At 48.7% G+C, this 26,950-nt stretch overlaps 1 protein-coding gene across 1 annotated transcript; it reads left to right on the top strand.

Moving 5' to 3' along the window:
- Positions 1-24,960: 24,960 nt before the first annotated feature.
- On the top strand, positions 24,961-26,431 carry LOC136452255 (uncharacterized). Its single transcript, XM_066452875.1, has 2 exons — positions 24,961-25,578; positions 26,036-26,431. The coding sequence occupies exons 1-2, from the start codon at positions 25,040-25,042 to the stop codon at positions 26,115-26,117; spliced, it is 621 nt and encodes a 206-aa protein (XP_066308972.1). The 5' UTR covers positions 24,961-25,039; the 3' UTR covers positions 26,118-26,431.
- The last annotated feature ends 519 nt before the right edge of the window (positions 26,432-26,950 follow it).

Genomic DNA, 26,950 nt, shown 5'->3' with positions numbered 1-26,950 from the left:
ACCTAGTTCTCTGCCTCAGTGCAAAGCAACAAGGACCGCCATAAGCTCTCCCTGCCTTGGGAGGGGACGTATGTCATCATGGAAGTACACTGGCTAGGCGCCTACAAGTTGAAAAGCATCGACGATGAGGTCTTCACCAATGCCTCGAACATTGAGCAGCTACATCGTTTTTACCCCTAAATAAATGCATACTTTCTCTTATCAGTTTTGTCATCAAAATCCCTGATCTTTTGTGACATTCGACCACTGCAAGTGCGAGGGGTCAGACCTCACTCGGGGGCTAGTATGAGTATGTTTATCTTGCAAACACTCTCTGTGTTATCTTGCAAACATTCTCTATGTTTTCCCTCTTTTCTCATGGTAAGTCCTAAGGACTAGGATTTTAGGAACAAAATATGAGTATAACTGGTAGGACTATGGGAAACCCATGCCCTAGTGTGATCAGAATTGGCTCGCGCACACTCCGAGTTTTTTGTGACCTTAACTATGGGAAGGGTCAGAAGGCACTGGACCTCTTTTACAAAAAGAGGGAGAAGAGCTAAAAAGCTGTTTGCCATAATGAAATTTAAGAACTTGTTCATTTTTTGCACAAATTCATCACTTTCAAAGTGATTTCATCATGAAAAGGGACTGATGTATTCATGAATACAAAAGACTGTTCCCATGGGGGCTCCCCTCACAACTTGAACGATTACACTTTTTGACTAGATCTACTCTAAGTACTACTATGGTCGACGCGCCACGCTCTCCATCGGCAACATCCTTCTGCTTCATGGGATCCCTAAGGGTGCCATTGTCTACAACATCAAGCACCACGTTGGTGACCGTGGCACCTTCGCCAGGGCATCCAAGGACTACGCCATCGTGATCAACCACAACTAGATGGGGGGTGCTCCCCGCTGAAGAAAGGCCGCCATTGTTGATGGATGTCTCTGACATCTCATCAAGCTTCATGAACTAGCCGATCTAAGTGGCTACAAGGGCAAAACCCCCCATCGATGCAGTCCTGGCTTCCCCCCAACAAGGCTCACCCTAGAGAAGATTTGTCGGAAGAGGTCTCCGTATGGCTCCATTTCGATGAAGGCCTCGCAGATAACGACAAAGCCGATGACGCTTAGCACCCTCCAGTGCGCCTCCTCCTTTGGTAGAAGCAGCCCCTTCTTGGCAAAGGCGGCCAGCACCATCTCATCTACATTGGATGACCTCTAGCTCGACATCACACTATAGATGCATGAACAGATCTATGAGCTCTCCTCTCCCTCGCATTACCCTCTCTCACTTAGGAACCGTCACAACATGTGAACGCGCTCGGTGAAAAGGAAGAATGAGGGGAGCTAGCAGCTCAAGAATAGGCAAAGGAATGGGACAAGAACTCCTCTCCCTCCCCCTATTTAAGGAGGAGACACATCCATTGGAGAAAGGCAAAAGGTTGGGACGAAAAACCCTCTCCCTTCCCCTATTCAATGCAGATAGGAATTCGATGATGATGTGAATTCGAAGGGACGTGCCTATACCGATAGGACATGCTTTGCTCAACAAAATAGCACCTGGTCAAACGGGATGTGGCTTGGGCATGTCCCACCACTACCACACACCGGGCGTGAGAAAGAAGGTGCACCTGCATACAGGCGACTCTCCGCTTCCATAGGCAGGACCTAGAACAACCCAACCACAGAACCTCTATCAAGGGAAGTCCAATGGGCCTCTTGGGTCTATCAGACGGCCTAGGTGAATGTCGAATGAATGGCCACCGAAAGATAAGCACCTTTGTTTACTTGCTTTGCGTGTCAATTATACCACCGAGCCACCGACCCCAGCAACGGTAGGGGCACAAACATTGCTCGGGGGCTGCCGAGAGTGTCTACTTGTTTAGACATCCTCTTCGCCTGACCCCTCCTTACATTAAAAAACCAGAGGCATGATGTGCGGGTGTAAAACTTTGAGTAAAACTGGATGAACCACTAGACCCTACGCCCTAGTGGCTATGGTGTTTTTATTCTCCAGCATAATCGAATTCACAGTTCCCCGCACCCTAAGCTTTAGCATCCATCTTCTTGAGAAGGGTTCAGAGGGGTCTGCATATGGAATATCCTTCAAGGAGAAGCTGTTAGGCCACCTAAGTCAATCGAACGGCTCGGATCACCGTCGAGAGAAAGAAATGAAAAATTGCGATGCTCGTGCAGGTTACACCGGCCCTGTCACAAACGTCAGACCCAAACCCCACACGGACATGTCTGGTAAGAGCTTCTCGTCGCTCATGCCACCAAGGTAACATCACCGACCCCCGCTTTCGTTTCAATTAAATCGTACATTAATCCCATACATCCAAACGCTGCATATGCAATGGTTGCATCTCAACGCTTCATGTCGTGTCATGAAGCAGTAGTTGCCTCATTCGATATGAGCGGCAACTGACCGAGGTTCGAAGGCTGACCCACAAAGGGCTCGAGGCTGCCTCGTATCAAATAGAGCTAGGGGAGAAAAATCAAGATGAGCCCCAGCAGCCTTGCTTGACCCCTGCTCAAAAGCAGATAGGGATAGCTCAACCTTTCTTATTCGATTCTAACCTCGAGCCCGACCCATAGAATCTCCATCAAGGAGAGGCCAACGGGCCACCTGAGCCTATCGAACGACTTGGGCATCTACCGAAAGGCAGGTTAAGAAGTAGTGGAATGCCACATGAGGGCTCTACCAACCCCATCAGTGAATGATGGACCCGAATTCCACACGAACAAGCCCATTAGCGAGCTCATTGGGCATGACACTCAAGCCATCGAGGCAAGTGTCGTCAACTCAGCCCCTTCTATTATAGAAACCGAGAATAGGGTGACACGTGAAACATGGACAACCCCTATCAAACCCTAAGGTGCTCAGGGGCTCGAGCCGCTCGATCCTAGATCAAGAGACCAAGGTTTGAAGGATGGCCCACAAAGGGTCTGAGGCCACCTCGCGTCGAACAAAAGCTAGGGAAGAAAACGAGGATGAGCCACAGCGGCCTTCATCCAACCCGCATAGAGGCGGATAGGATCATCTTAACCTTCTAGTTCAATCTAGCCTCTAGCCGAGCCCATAGAGTCCCCATTGAAGGGGAATCTATTGGAAGGCGGGTTATGGAACAACAGAATGCCACCCGAGAGCTTTGCCAACCCTATCATGAGCGACGAGACTAGATTCCATTCAAACATCCCCATTAGCGAGCTCATCAAGCGCGTCACTTGAGCCATCGAGGCAAGTGATGTCGCCTCAACCCCTCCAGTTGCAAAAACCACAGACGGGGCGATAGTCACAAAATGAGCCAACCCTTGACCGAATCCTTGCCATGCACGGGGGCTCAGGGAAGGCCAAACTTGCGATGAGACCGAATGCATGGTCATAGAACGATAGCTAAAATCCTAAGTAAGGGGTACGTGTGAATACAAGAGTAAATTCGCTACCCTCACTTCGGTCTCCAGTAACATCCGGCTCTAGCAACTACAAGGGGTCAGATCTCACTCGAGGGTTGATAAAGGCATAAATACCTCCTTTTTTTTGAAACAGTCACTGTGTGAGACCTCTTTCTCGTGTTAAGGTTAGCGGCAAGGTTTGTGGGAACAAATAACCAAGCATGCCTAGTAAGACTACAAAAAAACCCATGCCTCGATAGCTATGGTAACTTTGCTCACCAGCATAAATTGAAATTTCCCCTTATACACCTCGGGCCCTACGGTCTTAATGAACAGAAGGGTCAGATTACATAAGCACCTTTTTTTGAATGCAAAAAGGGATGGAAGCAAGTTCAATCAAACAAAACAAAATTGCAAATTTGTCTAACAAAACGAAGTTGTGAATCTATTTTCAAAAGAAGCGACAATTGTCCACAGATTACAAATAAATGTCTACCAGACTCATTCAACTAACTACCCCTGCTCGGGGAGAGCCATGTCTTCAATTCTGCTCAGTAGGGTTTCCGCAAAGGGAGTCACTGTCGCTTCTATGGCATCCAGATCGGAGGGTTCATTACCAGGCATGAAACCAAGGCTTATCGCCTCGAAGTCAATGTTATCGTTGTAATGCGAACGGGCGACAATGAAGGTTTGGGTGATCCCTGAGCAAAGAGCCTCCTTCTCCAGCTGGCGCACCCATGCCATGATACTTGTGGCATGGGCCATGAGTGAGCTAGTCCCCTCCGCCAGCCCCACCCGTAGGTCATCGTAGACTACGCCGAGGGCAACCTTTAGGAGATTGAGCTCGTCGCTCTTCGCCTAAAGAAGACTCCTCGCCTTAGCAAGATCCGTGGCTAGTCCAGAAGTGCCACCCTTGGCCTCCAGTTTTTGGGCTTTCACGGTCTCTAGCTTGGCCTGGAGGGAGCAGATCCTCTGTTGTGCCTCATCGCGCTCTCGGATGGCCCGATCGTTGTAACACCTCGGGTGTTAGCCTTGCATAACTTGACTTGCATAACATGAGCATGATCATCACGCATTCATAAACAAGCATTTACAATTGGAACATTGAATTAAAACATATGCAACATTGCTTGTTATTGCATGTTTCTTTGTACATGTGCAACTGATCATGAATGTAAACATGTACTTGGTAGATTTGAGTCACCAAAAATATTTGGCAGTGCTTAGGTTCACAAATGGAACATGGATCATGAATGCCATTTTTTCATGGTCAAGTCTTTAAGGCATATTTCATGTGATTACTTTCAATAGCTCTATGAGTGACTACTACATGAAATGCTTGAATGGCCTTGTAAATTGCTTAAACATGCTTAGGATATCATTATGAACAACTTTGGTATTTAGGGCTAGGGCTAGTTTGGTCATTAAGCCATGCCTTGATGTGTTTCCTCTTTTAAATGGGACATGTTTGACCAAATTGGAACTAGGTGTTAGAGACCTTGCATGGAGGAGTTCACTAAAGCAATGTTGTAGTGTTTGGTATAAGGAACAACTTTTATTTTTGGGTCATGGACTGATTTAGCTTCTAACATGCTTGAATTGGGATCTCAAAAGTCAACAAATAACTGTTTTCAACACTTAACGAATTTTGCTAAGTCTGGGATCACTGACAGCCTGACAAGCCGACTTTGATCATGATTTTACTCAGTTTATGTTGAGAATTGGAACATGATCATTGAACAACATTTGTAACTGGTACTTAGGTCTACAAAGTTGGTTTAGTAACCTAGCGCTAATTCGTCACGGATTGGAAGATCAATCATCACCAAAACTCGTCGTCAGGATCGGTACCGAGGCTAACTGACGAACTAAATCATAGCGTCGTGGCCGACCAGCTTCAGGTGCTGATCGTCGCGTGGCGCGGGAAACGGCCGCGCGTCGCCGCTGGTCTATCCACGTAGGCCATGATGCGCCTGAGCGTGCCTTCATCACGCCAGCTACCGCCCGCTCCCTCCCAGTGCTCCCATTTCGCTTCTGGCTTCCTTATTCACCGCAAGTGCAGCAGCGAGCTCCTCCCCACCTCCGCCGTCACCATTAGAGACTCCAGCTCACGCCTAGCCACTCCAGCACCACCGCCATAGCTCCACCATCTCCCTAGCACCCCATTGCTTCTTCCTATGCCCGCCATTCGAGTTCGGTAAGCGTCAGCGCCGTGCAAATGCTCGCCGGAGCTCCTCTGCCACCCTCCGTCGCCGTGGCCAGGCCCAACCCGACCACCGCAGGCCACGATAGCACGAGCAACAGCTTCCTTGTAGTCCACTGATGCTTGTCCATGCGTTAATTTGAACCACCGTAGCCCACCTGGCGTACCACCGATGTCCTGCCCCACCGTTCCGCCATGGTCGCCGCCGTCAGCTCTAGAGTCGACGATAAGTCCGGCCATGTGGCTCAGTAGGTTCGCTAGGTCACATAGGTCGTGTAGTGATGATGTTACCGCCAGCGAAGCTCGCCGTCGATGAGCCGCAGCCTCGTAGTGCCAAGCAGCGCCGCTGCCCTGCTTCGAGTCAATGACATGTGGGGTCCCCTGACCACCGGGTCCCACCGGCCAGCGACTCCGTGTTTGAAGGCTAACTCATTTGATTCCAGTTTTTGATTTCTTTTGTGATTTTCATATTTTCAGTTTGGTAGCTCCTAAAATTGTGAAATAAATATGGTTGTGTTCCTTAGGAAGCATAGTATTTAAGAAAAATATGTTCTTGGCTTCAACAGTAGAAATTTCTGGAGATTTAAATAAGGATTTGAAATGTGCTTTTGAATGCATTCAAATTTGTTTATTTTATATCTAGAGTTCCTATGCTCCAAAAATTATGAAATTTTTGTGGTAAGCTAGTCTTAGCATATATGAGCTTTGGTAAAAATTTGAGGACCAGTGCATGGTTAGATTTATAGTTATAGATTTTTCTTTTATGGATAGTCCATCCTTGCATGAATTTTCATAAATTAATTATGAGTCCAAAATTCATGAAATTTGTTGGGGGTAATCCCAGTACCATATGGATGTTAAGAAAAATAGGAAATCTATTGCTTGAGTCTTTTCAATAGGATTTTCCAATTATGCTATTTCAAGCCTTGCTTCCTTGTCATTTTTGTATAGGATGTTCTACTTGGTAAAATGACATGAAATTTTTATAGTAGTCCTTTTATAGCATTAGTAAGGCACTGTAAATTTTTAAGAATTTAATAAGTATGTCTGATATATGTTTAGTATTTAACCTAGATATCTAAATAAAATAATAAAGGTAATTAAATAAATAGTTTGGACTTCACCATTATGTTATCTTAACTGTATTTGGTATGCTTAAACTGTTGGTAGATTCTATGTTGTCAAATTTTGAATGATTACATGAAGTAGAAGTATTATTACTTTATATTGCATGTTAAATAGTTTCCGGACTAATTCTAGAGTTTGATGAGTTGTATGTAGAAACTGATGTGTACTGAAAAATGGTTAATAACAAAGTTGTAGAGAATTTGATAAGCTTTCCAGAAAGTCTAGGATCACTATTTTTGGATTTGTAGAACTCCAATTATGAGTGAAACAAGTAGCTACTGTTTGTGGCATGGTCGATGCATTGTAGAAGTAATTAAGTAATAATCGAGAAGAGATATGCACCTACTCAATCAACATGATGCACTTGTTAACATAAATGCATTCATAATACTTATGCCATACTCATGCATCTAGGATCGGAGGAAGAGATCACGTTGCTGGAATTTGAAGAAGCAGAGGAAGGGAACCAGCAGGAGGATCCGCAAGCCGCAGCTCCCGAAGGCGTGGAGCAGAACCTTGAGGAGCTTCCGGAGTGTCCTGACCACCGCCCTACTTCCTTTCTACGAGGCAAGCCCCGAAGCATTATAAGTCTCCTAGTAATTTACAAATGTCTACTTACGTACTTATGATTGATGCATTAGGTTATAAGAGTTGAATGAAACCCCTTGATGCATGTAAATTCCTTGTCCAGATATTAACCCTTTAACCGGTATAGGTCCAGGATCGAATATATATGCTTAGCCATGCTTAGACCGGTAGAAGTCGGGTGATGTCCTGTCACCTGCGAGATATAGGTGGATACCGGAGCACGGTTGGCTATATTTGCTATCGTGGAACAGAACCATGTGGTTAAAGTAAATCGAGACCGGACGGGAAGTAGATAGAGAAGCAACAAGACATGGAGGTCTTGGGTGTGGATTTATCCCCATCTGTGTCGATTAAGGACCGTACCATTGTTGGCACTTCTGACAAAATTGAACGCATGCCTCTCACTTAGCTGGCCGGATAACTCGTTCCGACCGCGAAGCCAAGTAATTCAACTCAGGCCGGGAACCGTTCTGTTGTGCGCTCCTTTCGGGGAACGATCAGACTGAGCCCAAGGGCAGGCTTGGCCTGAGCATCCTGGCATCTGGTGTTCCAGATTATGCAGCACAGTACGGACCCGCGAAATGTGTACCTGAGTTGTACCAAAGGTGACCTAAGGCTATCGTGGCTGGTAGACCTGGGTTTGTGTTAGGAATAAATTCCCAGCTGGTTGAAATCGATTCGAATCGCCGTCTCTCCCGGATAGTGAGAAACTTGGCTAGTCCCAACATCGTAGCAACTATATTATGAAACATGATGGTTTAGATGAATATGGAATTACAATACCTACTATGGTTACTATTGTATGCTTCTAAATGATATACCACATGTTTGGCACATGATAGTTGCTAACCTAGAAATGGATAGTCATAATTAACCTGGTAAAGAATTTGTAACTGTACCATGACTCAATTGCTTTTACGCAAAATGTTGGCAAGTTATGTCCACTTATACAGCCTTGCATAATCCTTGGAGTCATTTTATTTCTAGTTCATGATGGGTAAGTCTAGCTGAGTACCTTCTTGTACTCAGGGTTTATTTTCCCATTGTTGCAGATGGCACTGTGTATCATGGTTATTGCAAGAGTTGCTTCTATCCCGCTGTGGATGAGGAGTAAGCCTTGGGCAGGCTTCTTTAAGTAATTCCTATCTTTGCTTTTGTGGACCGTGATCTGGTTTGGCACTGTATCAAACTATGTTGGAAACTTTATCTTCAAACTTATTTGCTTCCGCTTTATTTACCAAACTCAGTTTGTAATAACTTTTATTCATACTTTGATGATGAAAAGTATCTGTGAACTTTATGTAATATGTGGCATGTATGTTGAATCCTAACGATCTTGGTTGTTGTAAATCGCTTATCGAGACCCGTCATGGTACTCGACGGACTACCGGGTTTATATGGGTTCAAGTATGACAGTGCGACCGCTTGCGGATTGCCATTGTACTTGTATTCTTATAAATTGGTCGGTTCTACGACAATCATGCTCCCCGTAGGCCTTGCCATGCTCCAAGCAGAGCCTCTCTGTAGTATGGTGTAGCTCGTCCCACTCCTCACGCAGCCAGGTGACTGTCTCGGTGTCTAGTTTTGCCCTCTGCTCTAGGGCCATGGACCTCTCCTCGGCCACTAGCCAAAGATCCCGCTCCTGCTTGGCCTTAGCTAGGAGGTCGATGATCTACTAGTGGGTCTCAGCATGCCACTAGAGCAGCTCATCCTGCTCCTTCTACACCCTAGCGGCCTCCTCCTGTTCCCACCGTGCCCTCTCTAATAGCTCATTAAAAGAGTTCTCAGTGAGCTCCACATCCCCTTGGGCCTTGGCCTCCCGCCGTCGAAGACCGTCCACCTCCACGGCAAGGGGAGTCAACTCAGCCACCCTCTATCAAAGCTAGGTGGTCATGTCCCTATGCAACCATGCCTCATCGATGAGGTGGTCCCAATCCTCCTTATTTTCATGAAGGAACCATGATTTCTCCTGGCAGCGAGCAATAAGCGACTGAAAGAAGACGGTGGTCAGAAAACAAAAATAGATGAAGAAAGAAGAAATCAGGAGGCAAGACCAAGTAAATAATTAGCCAGTGGGAATAATGACATCTCAAATGACGTTGCTGGCCTAGTTTAGAGCTTCTAGCATGGCCATGAACCCCTCGCCGAGCTTCTTCCACTCCATGCCCTCAGTGGCATCATCGAGGGTGAAGAGTTCTGACAATGGGTCCCACGGACTCACCCACCGAAATGGGGGCTCATCCCACGCGGGTGAGTGGCAACCCTCTAATGTAGGGCCAAGGACAACTCCTTGCTAGTCTCCTCGGCAACCACCACGGAATCTGAGGGTCCCTCGGCCATGACCTCCTCCACCCCGCCCATGGTGGGCGTCGTCTCTAGGGCCGTCGGTGGCATGGCACTCGCGCTGCCTCAGGCACCACCACCATAGCTTCTGGCTGTGACCCAACCATTGGAGCCACCATCACCTCTACCTCTGTCAGTGGGACCTCATCTGGCTGCTCCATGCCCACCGTGGTCGATGCAACGAGTGTGGCCGATAGCTCTGGCTGGCCCGACATCGGTGGTGGCATCACTTTCATCACCAGTTGAGCGGCAACCTCCATGGGCGCCTCCTCAGCCTCGCTAATAGCTTGACCCACCAAGGGCGCAGGCACCACCATGGGTGGCACCATGAAGGGCGAGGGATTTCTTGGGCGCCAGCATGATGAAAGTACCCCGTCTGACTAGTCTCTTGACGCTACAGAAGAAACAAAAGGCATGAGTCACTATGAAAAACAAAGAAAAATAGAGGAATTGGCAACTTACATCGGTGTTGTAGGGCGGTGGAGATGTTTGGGGGATGAACCCCTAGTTCCCTGCTCTGCCTCATCAGGGCAGGACTGTTTTGAGCCCGGTCGCTGCTCCCGGGCCAGGGGGCTTGCCTACCTCATATCTAGGGGCACGACGATAGTGCCACCCCCCTCTCTCAGCACCTTGGGCATGGCGGTGGATCCGTCCATTCCCATCGGCTCTTGGGGCATGGTGATGGGTCAGCCCATCCCTATTGGTTCTTGAGGCACGGCAGCACATCCGCTCGCCCCTGATGATGCTAAGGATGGGCCATCGGTCCGGCCCGCCTCCTTTGGCCTCATGGCCACATCTTCCCTTGCATGGAACGGGAAGGGTCCCTGCATTGATGAGTGGACACCTATTAGCGTGTCCTCGCCTCCCAGGTCACCCCACTTAATGCCTATGATTACCTAGTCATCTTCCTCATCATCATCGTCGTTATCATCACTATCTGTTTCTTCACCTCGCTCCCATGCCTACTGCTTCTATAGCTACTTCTTCCTCTTGAACTCCTTTGTCTTCCTCTCCCACTCGGCCGTGGTATGATTTGCCATCGCCATGAGTGGGTCCTTCGGTAGTGGAGCTAGGCTATCCATAAAGAGAAGCCTCTTTGATTGGTCCTGCTATCCCAATGTTAGCATCAAGGGGTCAGAAGTTCAAATAAAAAAAGGAGGCACAAGGAAAGAGAACTTACGAAGTCAATATACCCCGGTTCTGGTGCATTGGAGGGTTCCTCAGCACTGGATACACGAAATTGAAGATGACACTGGCGTCGTCCTTCAAAGGCTCCATCGTCTCCTTGATGTGCTGCACCACTTCGGAGGGTTGGAGTGCTTCATCGGCAAGCGCCGTCCCATCGAGTGATGCTCCGGGCGCCATTAGGTACAGGGGAAGCACGTGGCTCATCAGTGGTGCCACCCTCCACATATGGTAGGCACCAATGATCCCCAACCCCTTCACACCCCTCTCCTTTAGAATTCGGATGTCGATGAGATGGTCCTAGATTTTCTTCTTGTCTTTATCCGGTACACCCCACTTCCACGGCTCTGGGACCTCTTCGATAATGTGACCAAAGAATGCTGGCAAGGGGGTAGCTACGTCGTCCTTGGTGTAAAACTAATGCGAATGCCATCCCTTGTTGGAGGTCGACAGACGCATCGATGGGTATTCGTTTACCCTGTTGTTGCAGAGATGAATGCTGGCACATCCCACCGGCATGCTCAGCTCTTGCCTCTTCTCCTGCTTCTTCAAGAGGTTGATGGCAAAGAAATACCACCACAAGTCAAAGTGGGGACTAATCCCCAAGAACCCCTCACATAGGGTGACGAACGCTATAATGTGCTGGACCCCATTAGGAGTGAGGTGCTGTAGCTCCACCTTGTAGTAATGCAATAGCCCCCGAAGGAACTTGTGGGAGGGGATGGTGAATCCTCGCTTGTGAAAGTGACCGAAGGACACCACATAGCCTTCGGGTGGCGACGGCGCATCCTTATTGCTAGGCAGCCGCCACTCCTCGGTGGCAGTCAGCAGGCAAAGGAGACCATGACGAATGAGGCCCTCTAGGCGCTGAAGGGTGATGTTGGATTTGCACCATGCCTCCATTGAATGATTGGGAGGTAGTGGACGTGAGCTTGATGGCGACTGCGATGCAGGTGTGGGAGGACTCAGGCGATTAGTAGCGAAGGTTGTAGATGCAAAGGCAAAGAGGTAAAGTACGGAACCCTAGGTTGAACCCCTTGGTTTTATAGGAGCCACAGATGCAAGAAGGGCAACCATCCTCCTAGATCTCTGAGCCTGCCACGATACACCACCATGTCATGTTGTGGGATATGCGCCCGCAATCCCTATCCTTTCCCACCAAAGTCGCACCAGATGTTTTGCCTTCCCGGGCAGACTAGGACCCTTTTTCGCAGAGGGGATATGGGTCAAGAAGCATTTCTCTGGCCCACCCTAGCCTAGGAGTTTGAGGGCTAGCCCAATAGTTTTGATGGCCATCCCAACGAGAGATGGGCCCGTGAGCGGCCAAAACTCAGGTGCACGAGCCTCAAGGGAGTCTCGCTGACCCCGGACAAATCTTCGTGAATGGGATACCAGTGTTCCCTTTAAGCTATCTAGTTGTCAAAACACCAAATTTCATAGCCAAACCCGCGAAGGGTCCGAATTACCCCCGGGACGATTCTATCCAAATCACTCGGGGGCTCGGGAGCTACACCCGATGGGTGCGCTCGTGCGCACCCTCTAGCGAATCAAAATACCCCCAGGCGATTCTATCTAAATCACCCGAGGGCTCAGGGGCTACACCCGTCGGGTGTGCTCACACGCACCCTCTGGCAAGTCAAATCACCCCCTAGGTGATTCTATCTGAATCACCCAAGGGCTTAGGGGGCTACTATCAGGGACCGATTACTGGGGTACCTAAAGAGGTGGAACTAATAACCATCAAGCGCTAATGCTTCTGAACAGGCAAGAACGCAACTACACTTGCCTTGCGCCTCGCATGGCCCCAAAGGGCTAGCTCCACCTTGCCCAACCCCCGAGGGCTGGACTCCACCTCGCCCGACCCCTGAGGGCTAGACTCCACCTCACCTGATGTCTAGGGGTAGACTCCGCCTCACCCGATGGCTAGGGGCAGACTCTGCCTCACCCAACATCTAAGGGTTGGCTCCGCCTCGCCCGATGGCTAAGGGTTGGCTATGCCTCGGCTAAGGTCTAAGGGCTGGCTTCACCTCACTCGATGTCTGAGGGTAGGCTATGCCTCACCCGATGGCTGAGGGCAGGCTCTACCTCGCCCGATAGCTAAGGGTTGGCTCCACCTTGCCCAATGGCTGAGGGCTGGCTCCATCTCGCCTGATGGCTGAGGGGAGGCTCTGCCTCACTCAACGGCTGAGGGCTAGCTCCGCCTCACCCGACATGTGCACCCTACCCCTTCATAGTGATGAGCATAGGGTAAGACAGGACACTTGGGTCAACCATAGTACCTAGGACCATGCCCTATGTGCCTATGGGAAAGTACCATCAGGGTATGACGGGACGGGCGCTTTAAGCCCTCCCAGGCATGATAGAGCCCAAATAGTGTTGTAGGCACCGACTTTTGTCCTATAGTGTTGTGGGCGCTGCCATCAGCCCTCAGGTGTAGATCCTAACACAAGCATATGACAACCACTATAGTCCAGGAGGGAACTCACATCATCAATAGTAACGAACGTATGGTCACTTCCCTATCTACTCCCCGTAGGGTCATGGCTCGGTACCCTAGAGCATCGCATCATCCACTAGTGTAGGATGGGATGTGACCACTAGCTGATCGAAGCCAGAGCACGGCCCTATCAGGATCAACAAACATGCTATCCCTGGCACCATCTGCCAAGCCAGTAGGGTAGGCTCAAGGGAAAAGGAAGACCTAGCACCTTCGAAGGACTTCTCTACCTCTGGTTTTTTTCCTCTTTCTCCCATCTATAATCCCTGCTCTGCCTTAGTCTATAAAAGGGAGGACAGGGCACACCACTAAGGGGACAGATCAATTTTCACACACAACACATAGCCAAGTAGCAACCGAGCTCTTGGCATCCTTTCAACCTTTCCATCAGAGACTTGGGACCTGTCCCTCTCTCGACCATTTGTACCCCCTACTACGAACCTTTTTCAGTGCTAATAACACAAGCAGTGGCAAACTAGACGTAGGAACATTCTGCTTGAACCAGTATAAACCTTATGACCTTTAGTACACCATCCAGGCCTAACGCGCAACAAATATAAATTTACTAGTTGGTGCTTATTCAAAACACCAACAAGCATGCACACCCCTACCTAGCATGCCAACTGTCAATAGAATATCATCGGCAGTCCTCCGAGGGGTATCCCACAAAGGTAGATTGATCGGTAGAGATGCGTGTAATCGAGAACAAGAAGGCAACAGAGACACACAAGTTAGATAGGTTTAGGCTATCAGTATGACATAATACCCTACTCCTATGGTCTGTTGGATTGCATTGCCTATCGTATGATATTGCATGAGTTTGGAGGGGGTCCATACCCGCCTTATATAGTCTAGGGGTAGGGTTACAAGTCGGTTAGATCTAGGAGATAACCGATAATAGATTACAGGAATCATGGGATCATACGTATCCTAACAGATCTCATAGTATCTTTAGGATATCTTCCTGGTGTCTTGTGGGAGACACCGAGCAGCATCGTCCCTCGCAAGGCTTCATCTTGTGGGCTAGGCCATCCTTGGGGTAGCTGCTCATGTGGTCTATCATGGGTATCTAGGGTTGTACCCCCCACACCATGGAAAGGTCCTCCGGTCAGCTGAACATGCGCTCGGTTGATGCCCTTGGCGTCAAGCGTCTTGGCGTACATGATGTTGAGGCCACTGCCCGCATCCATCAGTACCTTGGTGAGCCACTTCGTACTGATGATTGGGTTGACCGCAAGCGGATATCTCCCCAGTTATAGGATGCTCTCTGGGTGGTCGGTCTAGTCGAAGGTTATGGCAGACTCTAACGACCAGAGGAAGGCAGGCATGGTCGATTCGGTCGTATATACCTCACGGCGTGCGACCTTCTAGCGGTGCTTGGAGTCATAGGCTGCTGACCCTCTGAAGATCATGAGGCAACTATCTAGCATCACAAAGCCACCGTCTTTCCCCTCAGCAACATCCATGGTTGGGTCAGGGTCCTTCCCTGTGCTCCCCTTTGTTCGAGCCTCTAGACAAGAACCGCTTCATGAGGCCACAGTCCTTGTATAGATGCTTAATAGGAAAGGCATGGTTCAAGCATGGTCCCTTGAGTAGTTTCTTGAAGTGGTTTAGAGTGCCCTCCATGGGCTTCTAACCACCCCTGTGGTCTATGGTGACCATGAGAGAGCCCTCGCGTTGTTGCTTGTTCTTCTTCTTGGTGGGATGATTGGAGGCACCTTTGTCGACGTCCTCGTCCCTTCTCACCTTGCCTTTGAGGCGGTCAAAGATTGCTCCGACCGCTTCTTCGCCCGAGGCATGGCTGGTGGCGATTTTTAGGAGTTCCTTGGTGGTTCATGGGCCCTTGCATCCTAGCTTGTGAATCAGAGACTCATAGGTGGTCCCGGATAGGAAAGCTCCTATAACATCAGCATCGGTGATGTTAGGTAGCTCGTTGCACTACCGGGAGAAACGCCAGATGTACCCATGGAGGGTCTCATCGGCCTTCTATCGGTAGTTCTTGAAGTCATATGGGTTTCCAGGGCACTTGTATGTGCCCTAGAAGTTCCCCACAAAGATCTCCTTTTGGTTTGCCCAACTCTAGATTCTGTTGGATGATAGGTGTTCCAACTATGTTCATGCCGAATCAGCCAAGAACAATGGAAGGTTATGGATAATGAAATCAGCATTATCCGCACCACTGGCTTGGCAGGCAAGCCAATAATCCTCAAGCCATAGTTCAGGGTTCCTCTCCCTAGAGTACTTTAGGATGTTGGTTGGTGGTCAGTACCTTGGCAGGAAGGCAATGTTGAGGATGTGTCGACCAAAGGCCTAAGGCCCCGGTAGGCCAGGGCTCAAACTTTAGTCCTCGCCATTATCATAGCATCTGCCATGACAAGGGTGATAGCCATGGCTAGCTCCCTCTCTTGGGTCATCGTGGGTATGCCTACAAGCGTTGAGGGTGTTGCATGCATCATAGTTGCAGTCGAGATGCTGATACATCAGGACCACAACGCACTGCCTACCGCCTTGTGGTGCTTGGTGGACCAACGTGTCCCTGCCAGGGCATTTAGAGAGCATGCGTTGGCTGGCGTTAAGCTCACATCGCCGAGACAACGAGCTCTTGACCTGCTGCACTGCTGCTCGCTCAAGCGGTGTGAGAATCTTGTGGTGGGTCCAACGATCCTTGGGTGTCGTGACCTCTAGAAGACCATAGAGCAAGGTCATCGTGGTGGCGATGTTCTAGCTTGCCTGGACAAAGCAAGGAAGGATTTCATCATCCGCGATGATCCTTCGGTTCATGTCATGGGCCATGGCCTGTGCACACCCATCGTCTCCATGGCGCTCGATCTCCCGATCGAGCTCCACGTGCTCTTGGTCAAGCTAGAGTCACACTTCCTCAAGCTCTTGGTGTTGGGCTTTTAGCTGCTCTACCCGCATGCGTGGTGGGGTTGCTGTTTCCCCCGTAGCCTCATCGTTGAGGTTGTTTGTTGGGGTAGCCTCCTCCTTGTGGACACTTTCAACCTATCACTCAGGGGTACCTATCATGAAGCATTCATGAGAGGGGTGATGACCCCCCCCTGCTAGAGTCAGAGCTAGAGGGCGACTCTAGCTCCACTGCAAGGAGGTCATGGAAAGATTTTGTGACATGTTCGATTACCCCCACGAATTCATTGTTCGTGGGAGGTGGAATCATGTGTTGCACCAAAAGGTGGCTAACGGTCTCCGCGGCATTGCGGAGACCGAATGGGAGCACTATCGAGGCACTCTAGATGAGGTGTTCCGAAGAGAGGGGTTCCCCTCTAGTGAGCCACGCCATGTCATTGGTGTAAGAGAAGGTGAGGTGGCATAGGTCCTCCTAGGACGGCTAGGGTCCCAAGGAGACACCAAGCTAGCACTCAAGCCTCCCGTAGTTGAGGAGCTAGTTGTTTCTAGGGCATGGGCCCCTGGTGCATGAAGCTGCAGCTCCTCAACCACCTCATCGACTATGTCGAGGCTGATGGAGGGGAGAGGTTGGATGGCGGCATGAGCCAATGCCAACTCTCCTCCCACCGTGATGATGAAGTATAGGTCCCTAAAGTGCACATGTGTGCCCAGGACCTAGCTAATGCTGTTACTAGCCATTCATGGCTTGATGTTAATGTCGGGACACGCAAAGTCCCCAACCTGGCACGCTAACTATGGATGTTTCGAGTAAACACCAATGAGTAAATTTGTGTTATTACGCGTCTGGCCCGAATGGTGACCGTACGTCCGTTACTGTGGATGATGCAAGTTTCCTTCTAGACTGTAGTGATTGTCGTGAGTTTCCGTAAGGATCTGTGCCCGAGGGCAAATGATGGCGCCCACAACACTGTAAGGAAAATGTCGGCACCTACAGCACTATTTGGGCTCTAACATGCCTGGAAGGTCACAAAGCACCCTCTTGGCATGGCCTAATAGTACTTTCCTATAGGTGTGCAGGGTATGGTCCTCGGTATTGCGGTTGACTTGAGTGCCCTGCTTTATCTGTGCACGTCTTTATAAAAGGAGTCACGCACAGACATCGGGTGAGGTGGAGCTAGCCCTCAGATGTTGGGCAAGGTAGAGCTAGCCCTCAAACATTAGGCGAGGCAGACCCAGCCCTCAGACGTCGGGTGAGGTGGAGCCAGTCCTCGGACATCGGGCATGGTGGGACTAGCTCTTAAACGTCAGGCAAGGTGGAGCCAGCCCTCAATCATCAGGCAAGGTAGAGCCAGCGCTCGAGGGTCAAGCGAGGTAGACCTTGCCCTCAGACATAAGGCCAGCCAGAGCTAGCCCTTGGATGTTGGGCAAGGCAGAGCCAGCCCTCGAGGGTCGGGCAAGATAGGCCCCATGGCCACAGCATCCACCGAGGTAGAGCCAACCCTTGTGGGTCAGACGAGGCAGGGCTCACCGCCTCGGTGGCCGAATGATGTGGGACCCGACAAGCGGTGTAGTTGCTCTCTTGATCACGTGGATAAATCAATGTTGATGGTTATTAGCTCCTCCTCTTCGGGTACTCTAGTATTGGTCCCCAACACTCTATGAGAGGGAATATAAATACTCGAGCAAATGGCTCAAGGAACAAGCCAGTTGTGGTCTAGGGACTGAGGACCCAGCCTAGTCGTAACACCGGTGTCTCTCTATACTTCATGGTTTTCGGCTCTGAGGCCGTTCTACCCACTGACATTGCCTTCTAAGCACCCAAGGTGGAGAACTATAACAAGGAGAACTCTGACCAAGCTCGACTCATTGAAGTGGATAGCTTAGAAGAGAAGTGCCTGGTCTCATGTGTTCAGATGGCAAAGTACCTAGACAACATGCGAAGATACTATAACCATAACATAAATGATCAATTTTTCATTGTCGGAGACTTAGTATTCCGCAAGAAGCAGAAGAATGAAAGGATGCAGAAGCTTTCCTCACCCTAGGGAGGGCCCTTTATCATCAAGGTAGTCACTAGACTAGGATCTACAGATTATGCGACATGAATGAGAGATGTCCCAAACTCTTGGCACATCGACCTCCTTAGGCGTTTCTACCCTTGAAGCATTCATTTCAAAGATATGTACGTTTCATATTTGTGTGTTCAATAAAGTTTTGTTGCCCTGATGTTTCTCCATATTATTTTCTCCATGCTTTTTCGCTAAGCGAATCTTTTTCTATGTACAACATCTTAAAGATGACATGCAAACTATGCCTAAGGCAAATCTCTGAATAGTCATGTTGATGCTCAGATGTTTCTAGAGATGGCTCTGTCTTCGGCTTCTCCCTACACATGCACAAGCTTCTGCCCTCTGCGTTATGGGTGGCCGACAATGGCTCCTTGGCGATGCTTTATTCTTACTACATGCACACGAGCTCCGCGCTCCGCGTTATGGTTAACGGGCTAGCTAAGGCTAGAGGCTCAGCTACACATAAACTGCTCGGATGGTTTATATTAAATATAAACACAAAAACCACTATAACACTAAGTGTTCACAAAAAGCTACTAAGCACTTTTGCACAATGTTGCAACATATGTTTTTCCTAATCTACTAGGTACTGCTCCCTTCTTCGCTGAACAGGTCAATGTCTTCAGCTAACCTCTTCACTAGTTATTCTTCCTCATCCTCCAGCCTTGCTATCTTCATCGCATCAGTTCCTCGGGCATAGCCGGTCACCACCCATTGGAGATCCACCACAGGGTAGTGCGACCATAGCTAGGCAAGTGCATGGACGATGGCTCCATTGGTAGCACTATGTGCGAACTCTTTGAAGTCTGACCATGCCATACGGCACCAGTCCAGGATCAACCGAGGTGGTGGGTCTCTAGGTAGTAGCTCTCTCCCTTTGGATGGTTCAAAGCCAATGCAGTCAAGTACGGGCTTGATCCCTGCTATCATTGCTTCAATCTCTTCATCCCATGCTTTCACTTGGTCTCCAACGACCTTGAATTGCGCTTGTGCCAGGTGCCAATACTCTGCAAAAAGCAGTCATATGCTAAGCATGCGTTCAACACTACACATGTAAAAATAAAGTGCCAAGCACTCACATCAAAGATATTCAGTGACCCTCTCAGCCTTCTCGTCTGCCTCCTCCTTCCCCACAGTCAGTTGCATGATGGCCTCCTGGGAAAGGCCGAGCTCCACTTCCAGCGCTGCATATCATAGCCAAACATCTCACAACACTGAGGATTAACAAAACAAGATCCAAAATCACGCCTTTCAATAGGTTGGTACTATGGCTAAGCTACTCGGCCAGCGACTGGCTATCCACCTCCATCTGTCAGCTCTCCGTCTCTAATGCTAGGACTTTCACCTCTAAATCTTATCTACGGTGGCATTCTTGGAGTAAGCACATCTAGAGGTCATTCACTGATGTCTATGGATTCATATTCTCCTCCAGCACTGGGGCCTTCTCCTCCAGTTTTAGCCAGCACTGCTCGGACACTTTCATGACATTATGCAAAGAGCAAGAGGTCAAAAGACCACGATCTTCAAGGGACACAATAGAAGATTTTTCAAGCTTACCTCAATGCGACCGATCATTTCCGCTAGGTCAGTTCTTAGCCTCTTTGTCTCTACGCTCGCCTCCCCCTCCTCTAGCATTTCAAACTCTTTAACGCGCTAGATAACTATGCGGAGGAGCTGGGGAGGTGGAGTGGGCTCTCACTCAATTTCTTCAACTTCCATAGCAGCAGCCTATAGAGGCACCCTCCTTGGTCATTGCTGTGCTTGGACGAGTCATCCGAGCCTTACCTCTGCTATCGATGTCGCCAGTGCTGTCGCTTGCTAAGCAACCGTGGGCGTATCCCACGCCACATTGCTTGGTGCATCCCCTATGGCCCCTCCTTCTATTCCAGTAGGATCAGCCAACATCGCCACTGTGCTCCAAAACCCCTCATCACCTGGATCACCCTCATCATGCACCCAACCTCCAGGCAAGATCGGCCCAGCAATTGGTGGCTCCTCCATTGTAGGGGGCGGCTAGTTCCATAGCCACTAGTTGCTCCATGGTAGGGGCAACTGGATCTGCTCCTTCTTTCCTCACTAGGCATGGGGAGTTTCATGTTCCTCCACATGCCCCCCATCAGCAGCAGAAGCCTACAAGTACTCATTCGACTCCATACTTCAGCACACAAACAACTCATTAGGAAGCAAAACACTGTGCGGAAAGAAGAATTGTGCACAAAGAAGGGAACTTATAATTGAAACTTTTGCCACGCTGTTCGAAACCACAGTGTTCGCCTAGAACCGCCTAGTCTAGCACCCAAATTGCTCGGCTTCTCCACGACCACCGCCGGAGTTACCCGTGTGGTCCCTGGGACTTTGGTGACCACCTATGCTGCTGCCACTAGAGTCGTCTGTGCCACCTGAGCTACCACCGCAGGTGTCACCCGAGTACTGTCGGGCACCAACATTGTAGACTCCAGCATCTACCGCCTCTTGCGTGTCTTTGCCCTAGCCAACATAGATGGCGGAGGTGTCATGGCTCTCGATGAAGGAGGCACCGCTAGTCCATCATCGTCTAATGAGCTCAACACATACATCTGTCATCTTCTAGGCTGGGCAGTAGCTCTAATGCTCATCGGCCTCTCCTCATGACGAGATGACCCTATTATTTTTCTTCTCTTCGAGGATGGCTCCTTGCCAGCAGGCCACCTCCCCTGGAGCTTCTCGCAAACATATGGCGTCCGCTCATCTTCATCTTCGTCATCAAGGTCGGCCGAGCTGTCCCCACCTATCTCCGAGCTGGCTCGACATTGGGGACTACTCAACTGGGTGTCAACTCCCCTTGGCCAGTTCGCCGATGGCACTGCCAAGAAGTACACCGCTCGATCCTGTCCATGAATGTTTAGGAACACGAATGAGTACATTACAATAGATAAGGGAACAAGTGAAACAAAAATAAGACTATTACCCGTGATGGGAGGCTCCCTACATGGAAGGGCCTCTGTTGGTCGTTGATCCTAAGATGCCCCGCAAGGTTGAACATCATCAAGATGCGCTGTTTAGCTTCATCCCGACTGATCCCCTCGGGCACCTCACGGGTACCATCGGTCTCCCCTCAGATCTCATACCCAAGATGTGTCCTCTCCTTGCTGGGCTAGACCCGTCAAAAAGTGAAATTTGTTGCCACGATCACCCCATCCAACCTTCTCCGATCTATCAGTGCTAAAAGCTTCATCACTTGCTCCATTCCATTAGCGCTAGGCCTCTTCGACCACTTTGTGTTGCTCATGGGGATTTGATCAATGTCGCATGCCACATATGGCTCCACCTGTGGCATGTAGAACCATCACTGCGCCCAATACTTCACATTCATGTTCAAAGGGGTGGCGATGTATTGACGCACCATCCTGTCCCGAGGCTGCAAGTACTCACCGCCTATGATCCTAGATCTAGATCCTCCTAGGCTTTCAAATAGAAGAAGTGGCAGAAGAGATCAAAATGGGGAAGAATGCTAAGATAGGCCTCACAAAAATGGATGAAGACACAGACATGGAGGATGGAATTTGGGCTGAGATTACAAAGACTGATCCCATAATAGTCAATCAGCCCATGGAGTAATGGATGGATTGGAACACCAAATCCGCGATAGAAGTAATCTTCAAAAACTACTAATTCATTGCCACAAGGGAGTAGGAAAGCTCTCACCGCATGCCAGACGCCATCCCACCATCGCCCTATTGGGTAGCATCTCGTGCACCACCAACTGATTGAGCGCCATCTCATTGATGATGGACTCCATCCACTCCTCGGCGTGATTAAGCTTGCGCGATGCCTTGCTCGAGCCACCACGGTTTCTTTTCGGCACCATCTCACAGATCTGTGGCTCTAATGGTAGAGCAATTGCCAGGCGTAGCGGTATGGGTGCGAGGAGGAAGATGAAGTGGCGGAGAGATAGTGGGGAATGTGCGTTGGGGCTGTAGCGCTTTTATAATGGTTCAACCCCTGACCTTTTGCCTCCCAGGGTTTTTGGAAAACCACACCTACCCTGTCGCATTCTCTCCTGAAATCTCCACGTGCCGCTGGGCCACTGAATGGGCCTGGTGGGCCACCGCGTCAAACATGGACCGATGAAATAGAATTCAACGCTAAGCATTGCTTCGATAGAGTTTTTAGACATTTATGACAAGATATTTTCTTTCTCTGACCCTACTATAAGATATCTTCGTAATCTTCCAACAGGCTCGGGGACTACGTGTGTACATGTCATCTTGTGATGACTGTACTTATTCCCACGCTGCTTATCTCAGCTGTGTTGGGGATTAGTTTTCAACTAAGCTAGAGACTGGGTTAGCACCTGATGACTACTACTTTGGACCCTGGCACCACATAATTACTTCACCTATTGCTAGGCTCAGGGACTAAGTGGGCATACTTCACCTAGCGGTGAATGTGCTTATTTCTGGACTTATTCTTCTACAAAACGACTAAGTCGTAGACTGTAATCGTTCAAGATCCTTGTTTCGGCTCTAAGAGTCAACTTTGACTAAGGCATTGATGCTAAGCATCTCTCTTCGTTCCTGAGGGACTAAGTTCCTCCACACTGACTAAGTCAGGGACGCTAAGCGTCTAACTTCGTTGTCTAGAACCTAAGTGGGCACACTTCATCTAAGATGGAGACTTCAAAAAATTTTACTTGAGCTCCTTACATCCTGCCAACAAGGCTCGACTTCACGTGAGTCCGAGCTCAACTCCAAGTTGAAATGCTCGGACATCTGCTTCAACAGCTCGGATGACGTGTTCAACAGCTTGAATGGCATGTTCAATAGCTCGGACGCTTGTTTCAATAGCTCGGCTCCCAGTTAAACTGGTTGGACGCCCGCTCCTAATGACCGACGACAAGCTGAACTGCTCGGACAAGCTCAAGACGGTGTTGATCGACGGATACAAGGCGCTCAGGGACTAGCTGTGGGGGTATAACCCCTGATACCCATAGGGTTGTACATGGGCCGAGCCACCAGGGGAGGCCCAGGCTGCAAGACTATGCCACGTGGAGCACGGCACAGGTCGGCGTGCCTCGCAAGACTGCGTGAAGATCCTTGGCGATCAAGGATGATTTGTTCGGATATGCTAGATTCTGCAATCTCTGTAATTTCTATCTTGTGAACCGCTCAAGATAGAAACAACCGACCTATAACCCTACCCCGAGCTATATAAGGAAGATAGGGACCCCCTCGTTTTTATCTAATCCCCGATAATACAAACCACAAAGATACATGACGTAGGGTATTATGTCAAGCTGACGGCTTGAATCTGCGTAATCGTTGTCTCTTGCGTTCTATGTCCCCATCCGGTTCCCTTACGCGCACCTCCATCAATTCATCTACTATCGTGGGCATATCCCTCGGTAGACTGCCGGGCGTATTTTGTCAACACCTGTCCACCCAAGTTCAAGTCCTCGACTTGGCACGGATGCTCGTATTTTTGGAGGTGCTCATAGGGATATGGTCTGCATATGTGTGTTCATAGGGATGAGTGTGCGTGCAGGTTGTGAGCGTCTGCATTGTACTATGTAATTTAAAAAAATGCTTGGTGTATTAAAGTCATTGTCATGTATGACTAAATGTTGACTCAACTCAAAATAGGTGGTTATGTGTGTGCACATATGTGAAACCGTGAGAAATGAAGGGTGTGCCACACGCCACGGGCACGAGCCGTGGCGTGGCGTGACGACAAACCACGACATGATATTGCACGGGGTGGGTGAGTTTTTCCACTTGGTCCATTTGACGGAGACATCAAGCGGACATTAGCATAGACATAATTTGAGGTGTACCTAGTTTTGTTTTGATTGTTCTTTTATAGCGTAGATTTAGACCATATAGTGATCAATGACTGTGAGGAAGTGTCTATATACTCTATAGCCTCTGTGGGCTTGTTTTATAATTCGTATTTTTTGGCTTGTCTTTTTAGTCGGAACAATGTTTTTCTCTCACAATAAATCAGTCAGAACAATGTTTCAGTTTGTTTTTTTAGTAAAGCGAACGACGGGACCATACTTATAAAAAAAAGTGCTAAACAAATATGAGCTACTACCTAGAACTTCGTCACGGGTAAGATAGTCAGAGTTGCTGTAATTCTGTCGTTGTAAAACTTGCGTAGACAGGTGAGTTGCTATATCTGAGGTGCTTGAATTTTTAGAAAATTTCATCCAACAATGTTAAACAATAAACTAGTACAATCAAATGAACTGCTCACAAGAGAAAAATCATAAATTTTTTAGCCAAACGATGACTAATGCATGCATGCATTGATTGATTCCCCGTTATTTTTCCCCTTCCTTCCACCGGCCACAAGGAGACCTGCTTGACCATTTGGAAATCCCCAAATCCCCGTCGCCTGTTTCTTTCTCCGCTTCTCCCCCGACTATGAGTGAAAATGGTATGAATATTTTTCGACTATATTCGATATCGAATTTATTTAGAGAAGTTTAAATTTGTCTATCCGAATCCGGATATTCAACACCCGATATCATATTCGTATCCAAATCCTCAAATCATATATTTATAATATTCATATCCAATTGTATCATATCCGGTATAGTTGACACTGTCCATATTCAAATCTGAATCCAAATAAAAATATAAAAATAAATATAATATCAATCTTATCCGTTCATATACGATCCGTTTTGATCCCTGCCCCCCGATCCGTTTTCATCCCTACCCCGACACCTCGACCGCATCCGCCCCCACCCACCGAGCACATCAGCACCGCCCGCTCCACCCCCGGATCGGTGCCGATGCGGGCGCGACGCCACTCCGCTCGGCGCGCCGCTGCCCCAGCCAGCCACCTCTTCCTGTCGCAGCAGCGCCTCCTTCACCTTCCTGGCGAGGCGGTGGATCCCCACCTTCCCAGCGAGGCGGCGGCCCATCCACCTTCCTGGCGGCGGCGGCTGCCGGCTCCCCCACCTCTCCGCGCAGATATGCGTCTCGACGGGCACGCGCGGCTTCGCATCCCCAGCCAGTGGCGGATGCCGCTCCCGGAGACGGCATGGCTCGCCCTACGCCTCCCGGGCCACACCTTCCACGGCAGCTCCGTCCCCGGTGACAGTGGCGCGTCCCTTCTCTCTCCCAGCAGTGGCGACGGTGTCCACTCCTTCCCTGGCGTCCGACGGCGGCGCGGCGCGGCCCGGCCCCTTCCCCAACCGGTGGCGTGCGGCTTTCCCTCGTGGTCCGGCGGCCGTGCGACTCGCGACATATGGCCCTCACGGCGGCGCTCGTTCATCAGGAGGCAGCGGCCCAGCACCCGTCGCATCTCCGGTGGAGACAGTATCTCGAGGTGAGCCCCACACAAATCCGCATCCCACGATAATCATGGAGTCAATTTGCTTTTGGTCTGTACTAGTGTCTAGCTGTACAATTTGATTCATAATTTTCGGGCCGGATTGACGACAATTGCTGCGAACCTCAATAGTGGGAGCAATTGCCGTTCTTTTTTTTTTTTTGCAATGATATAGTATCTGCCTGTGTTAGGAAAAAGATCCATACCATATCTTTTTATGGTAACTTCATCATGACATTGTGCTAAAATTATGGTAAATGCGTACCATTTGTCTAGTGTATTCTACACAACATTATCGTAAATATATCTTTGCATCCATACAAATCATTGCTGTTATAGTCATTTTTGCTCGTAGGAATGACATTTGTGCACTGTTCAAGGGTTAGCTTCATTCTGTTAATTGGAAGATGCAAGCTAGGTCGTTCATTCTAATTGTGTCTCATTACTAATGCAGAAGAAGGTACCTCTGGTTTGGTCAAAGCTGCTCTTCTGAATGCATTACAAATCACGGCAAGAAGATCAAGGCCCTGTTTTAGTTCCCTCCTAAAACGTTAAATTTTTTAAGATTTTCCGTCACATCGAATTCAAAAACACATGCATGAAGCATTAAATATAAATAAAAAATAAAACTAATTACACAGTTTAGACGAAATCCACGAGACGAATTTTTTAAGCCTAATTAGACTATGATTGGACACTAATTGCCAAATAACAACGAAAACGCTACCATGCTTATTTTGCCAAATTTTTCGGATCTAAACTGGGCCCAAGCTCTGTGGTCTGTGCTGAACCTGCGCCACACACAGTTCGAACTAACTTACCTGATGATCTGTGTTAAAACTATGTAGAAGCTTACTCTTCTTTTCCTGTACTTTTGTTTGTGTTTAAATTTGATTGGGTGGACAAATGTATTAGTGTGTTATTGTACTAAAAAATCTGTGCTTCATCTCCTTGTTGAAGATGGCTCTAATCTTTTCATTTTAAAAAAATGCGACTTGGTAAATGAATGTTGGCCAATGCTGAAATTTTTGGTCTTCCTCGGCTTCGCGAGAGGAGGGTTCGTGCGTAGCTTATATTGATGTTATAGTAAATTAAATTTGATCATAGTTCAAAATTCTCGTAAATACTTGTAGTACAAAATTCTAGTAAATATTCTTTGTGCGAGTTTTTGTAAATTTCATAGTATGAAATATTCATAGTATAAAATTATCATAAACATTTACCGTACAAAATTCTCGTAAATATTTACAGTATAAAATCCTTGTGCTAATTATTTGCGTGCTAGTTAATAACTAGAGTAACCAGAATATGTGTGAATTATCATAACAAGATCATTTGCGTGCACCTGGAACATTTGGGTGCTAATTAT

Source organism: Miscanthus floridulus, chromosome 5 (genome assembly GCF_019320115.1).
Source record: "Miscanthus floridulus cultivar M001 chromosome 5, ASM1932011v1, whole genome shotgun sequence".
NCBI lineage: Eukaryota > Viridiplantae > Streptophyta > Magnoliopsida > Poales > Poaceae > Miscanthus > Miscanthus floridulus.
Note: the sequence above shows the minus strand (reverse complement) of the source record. Positions and strands in the feature narration are given on the sequence as shown.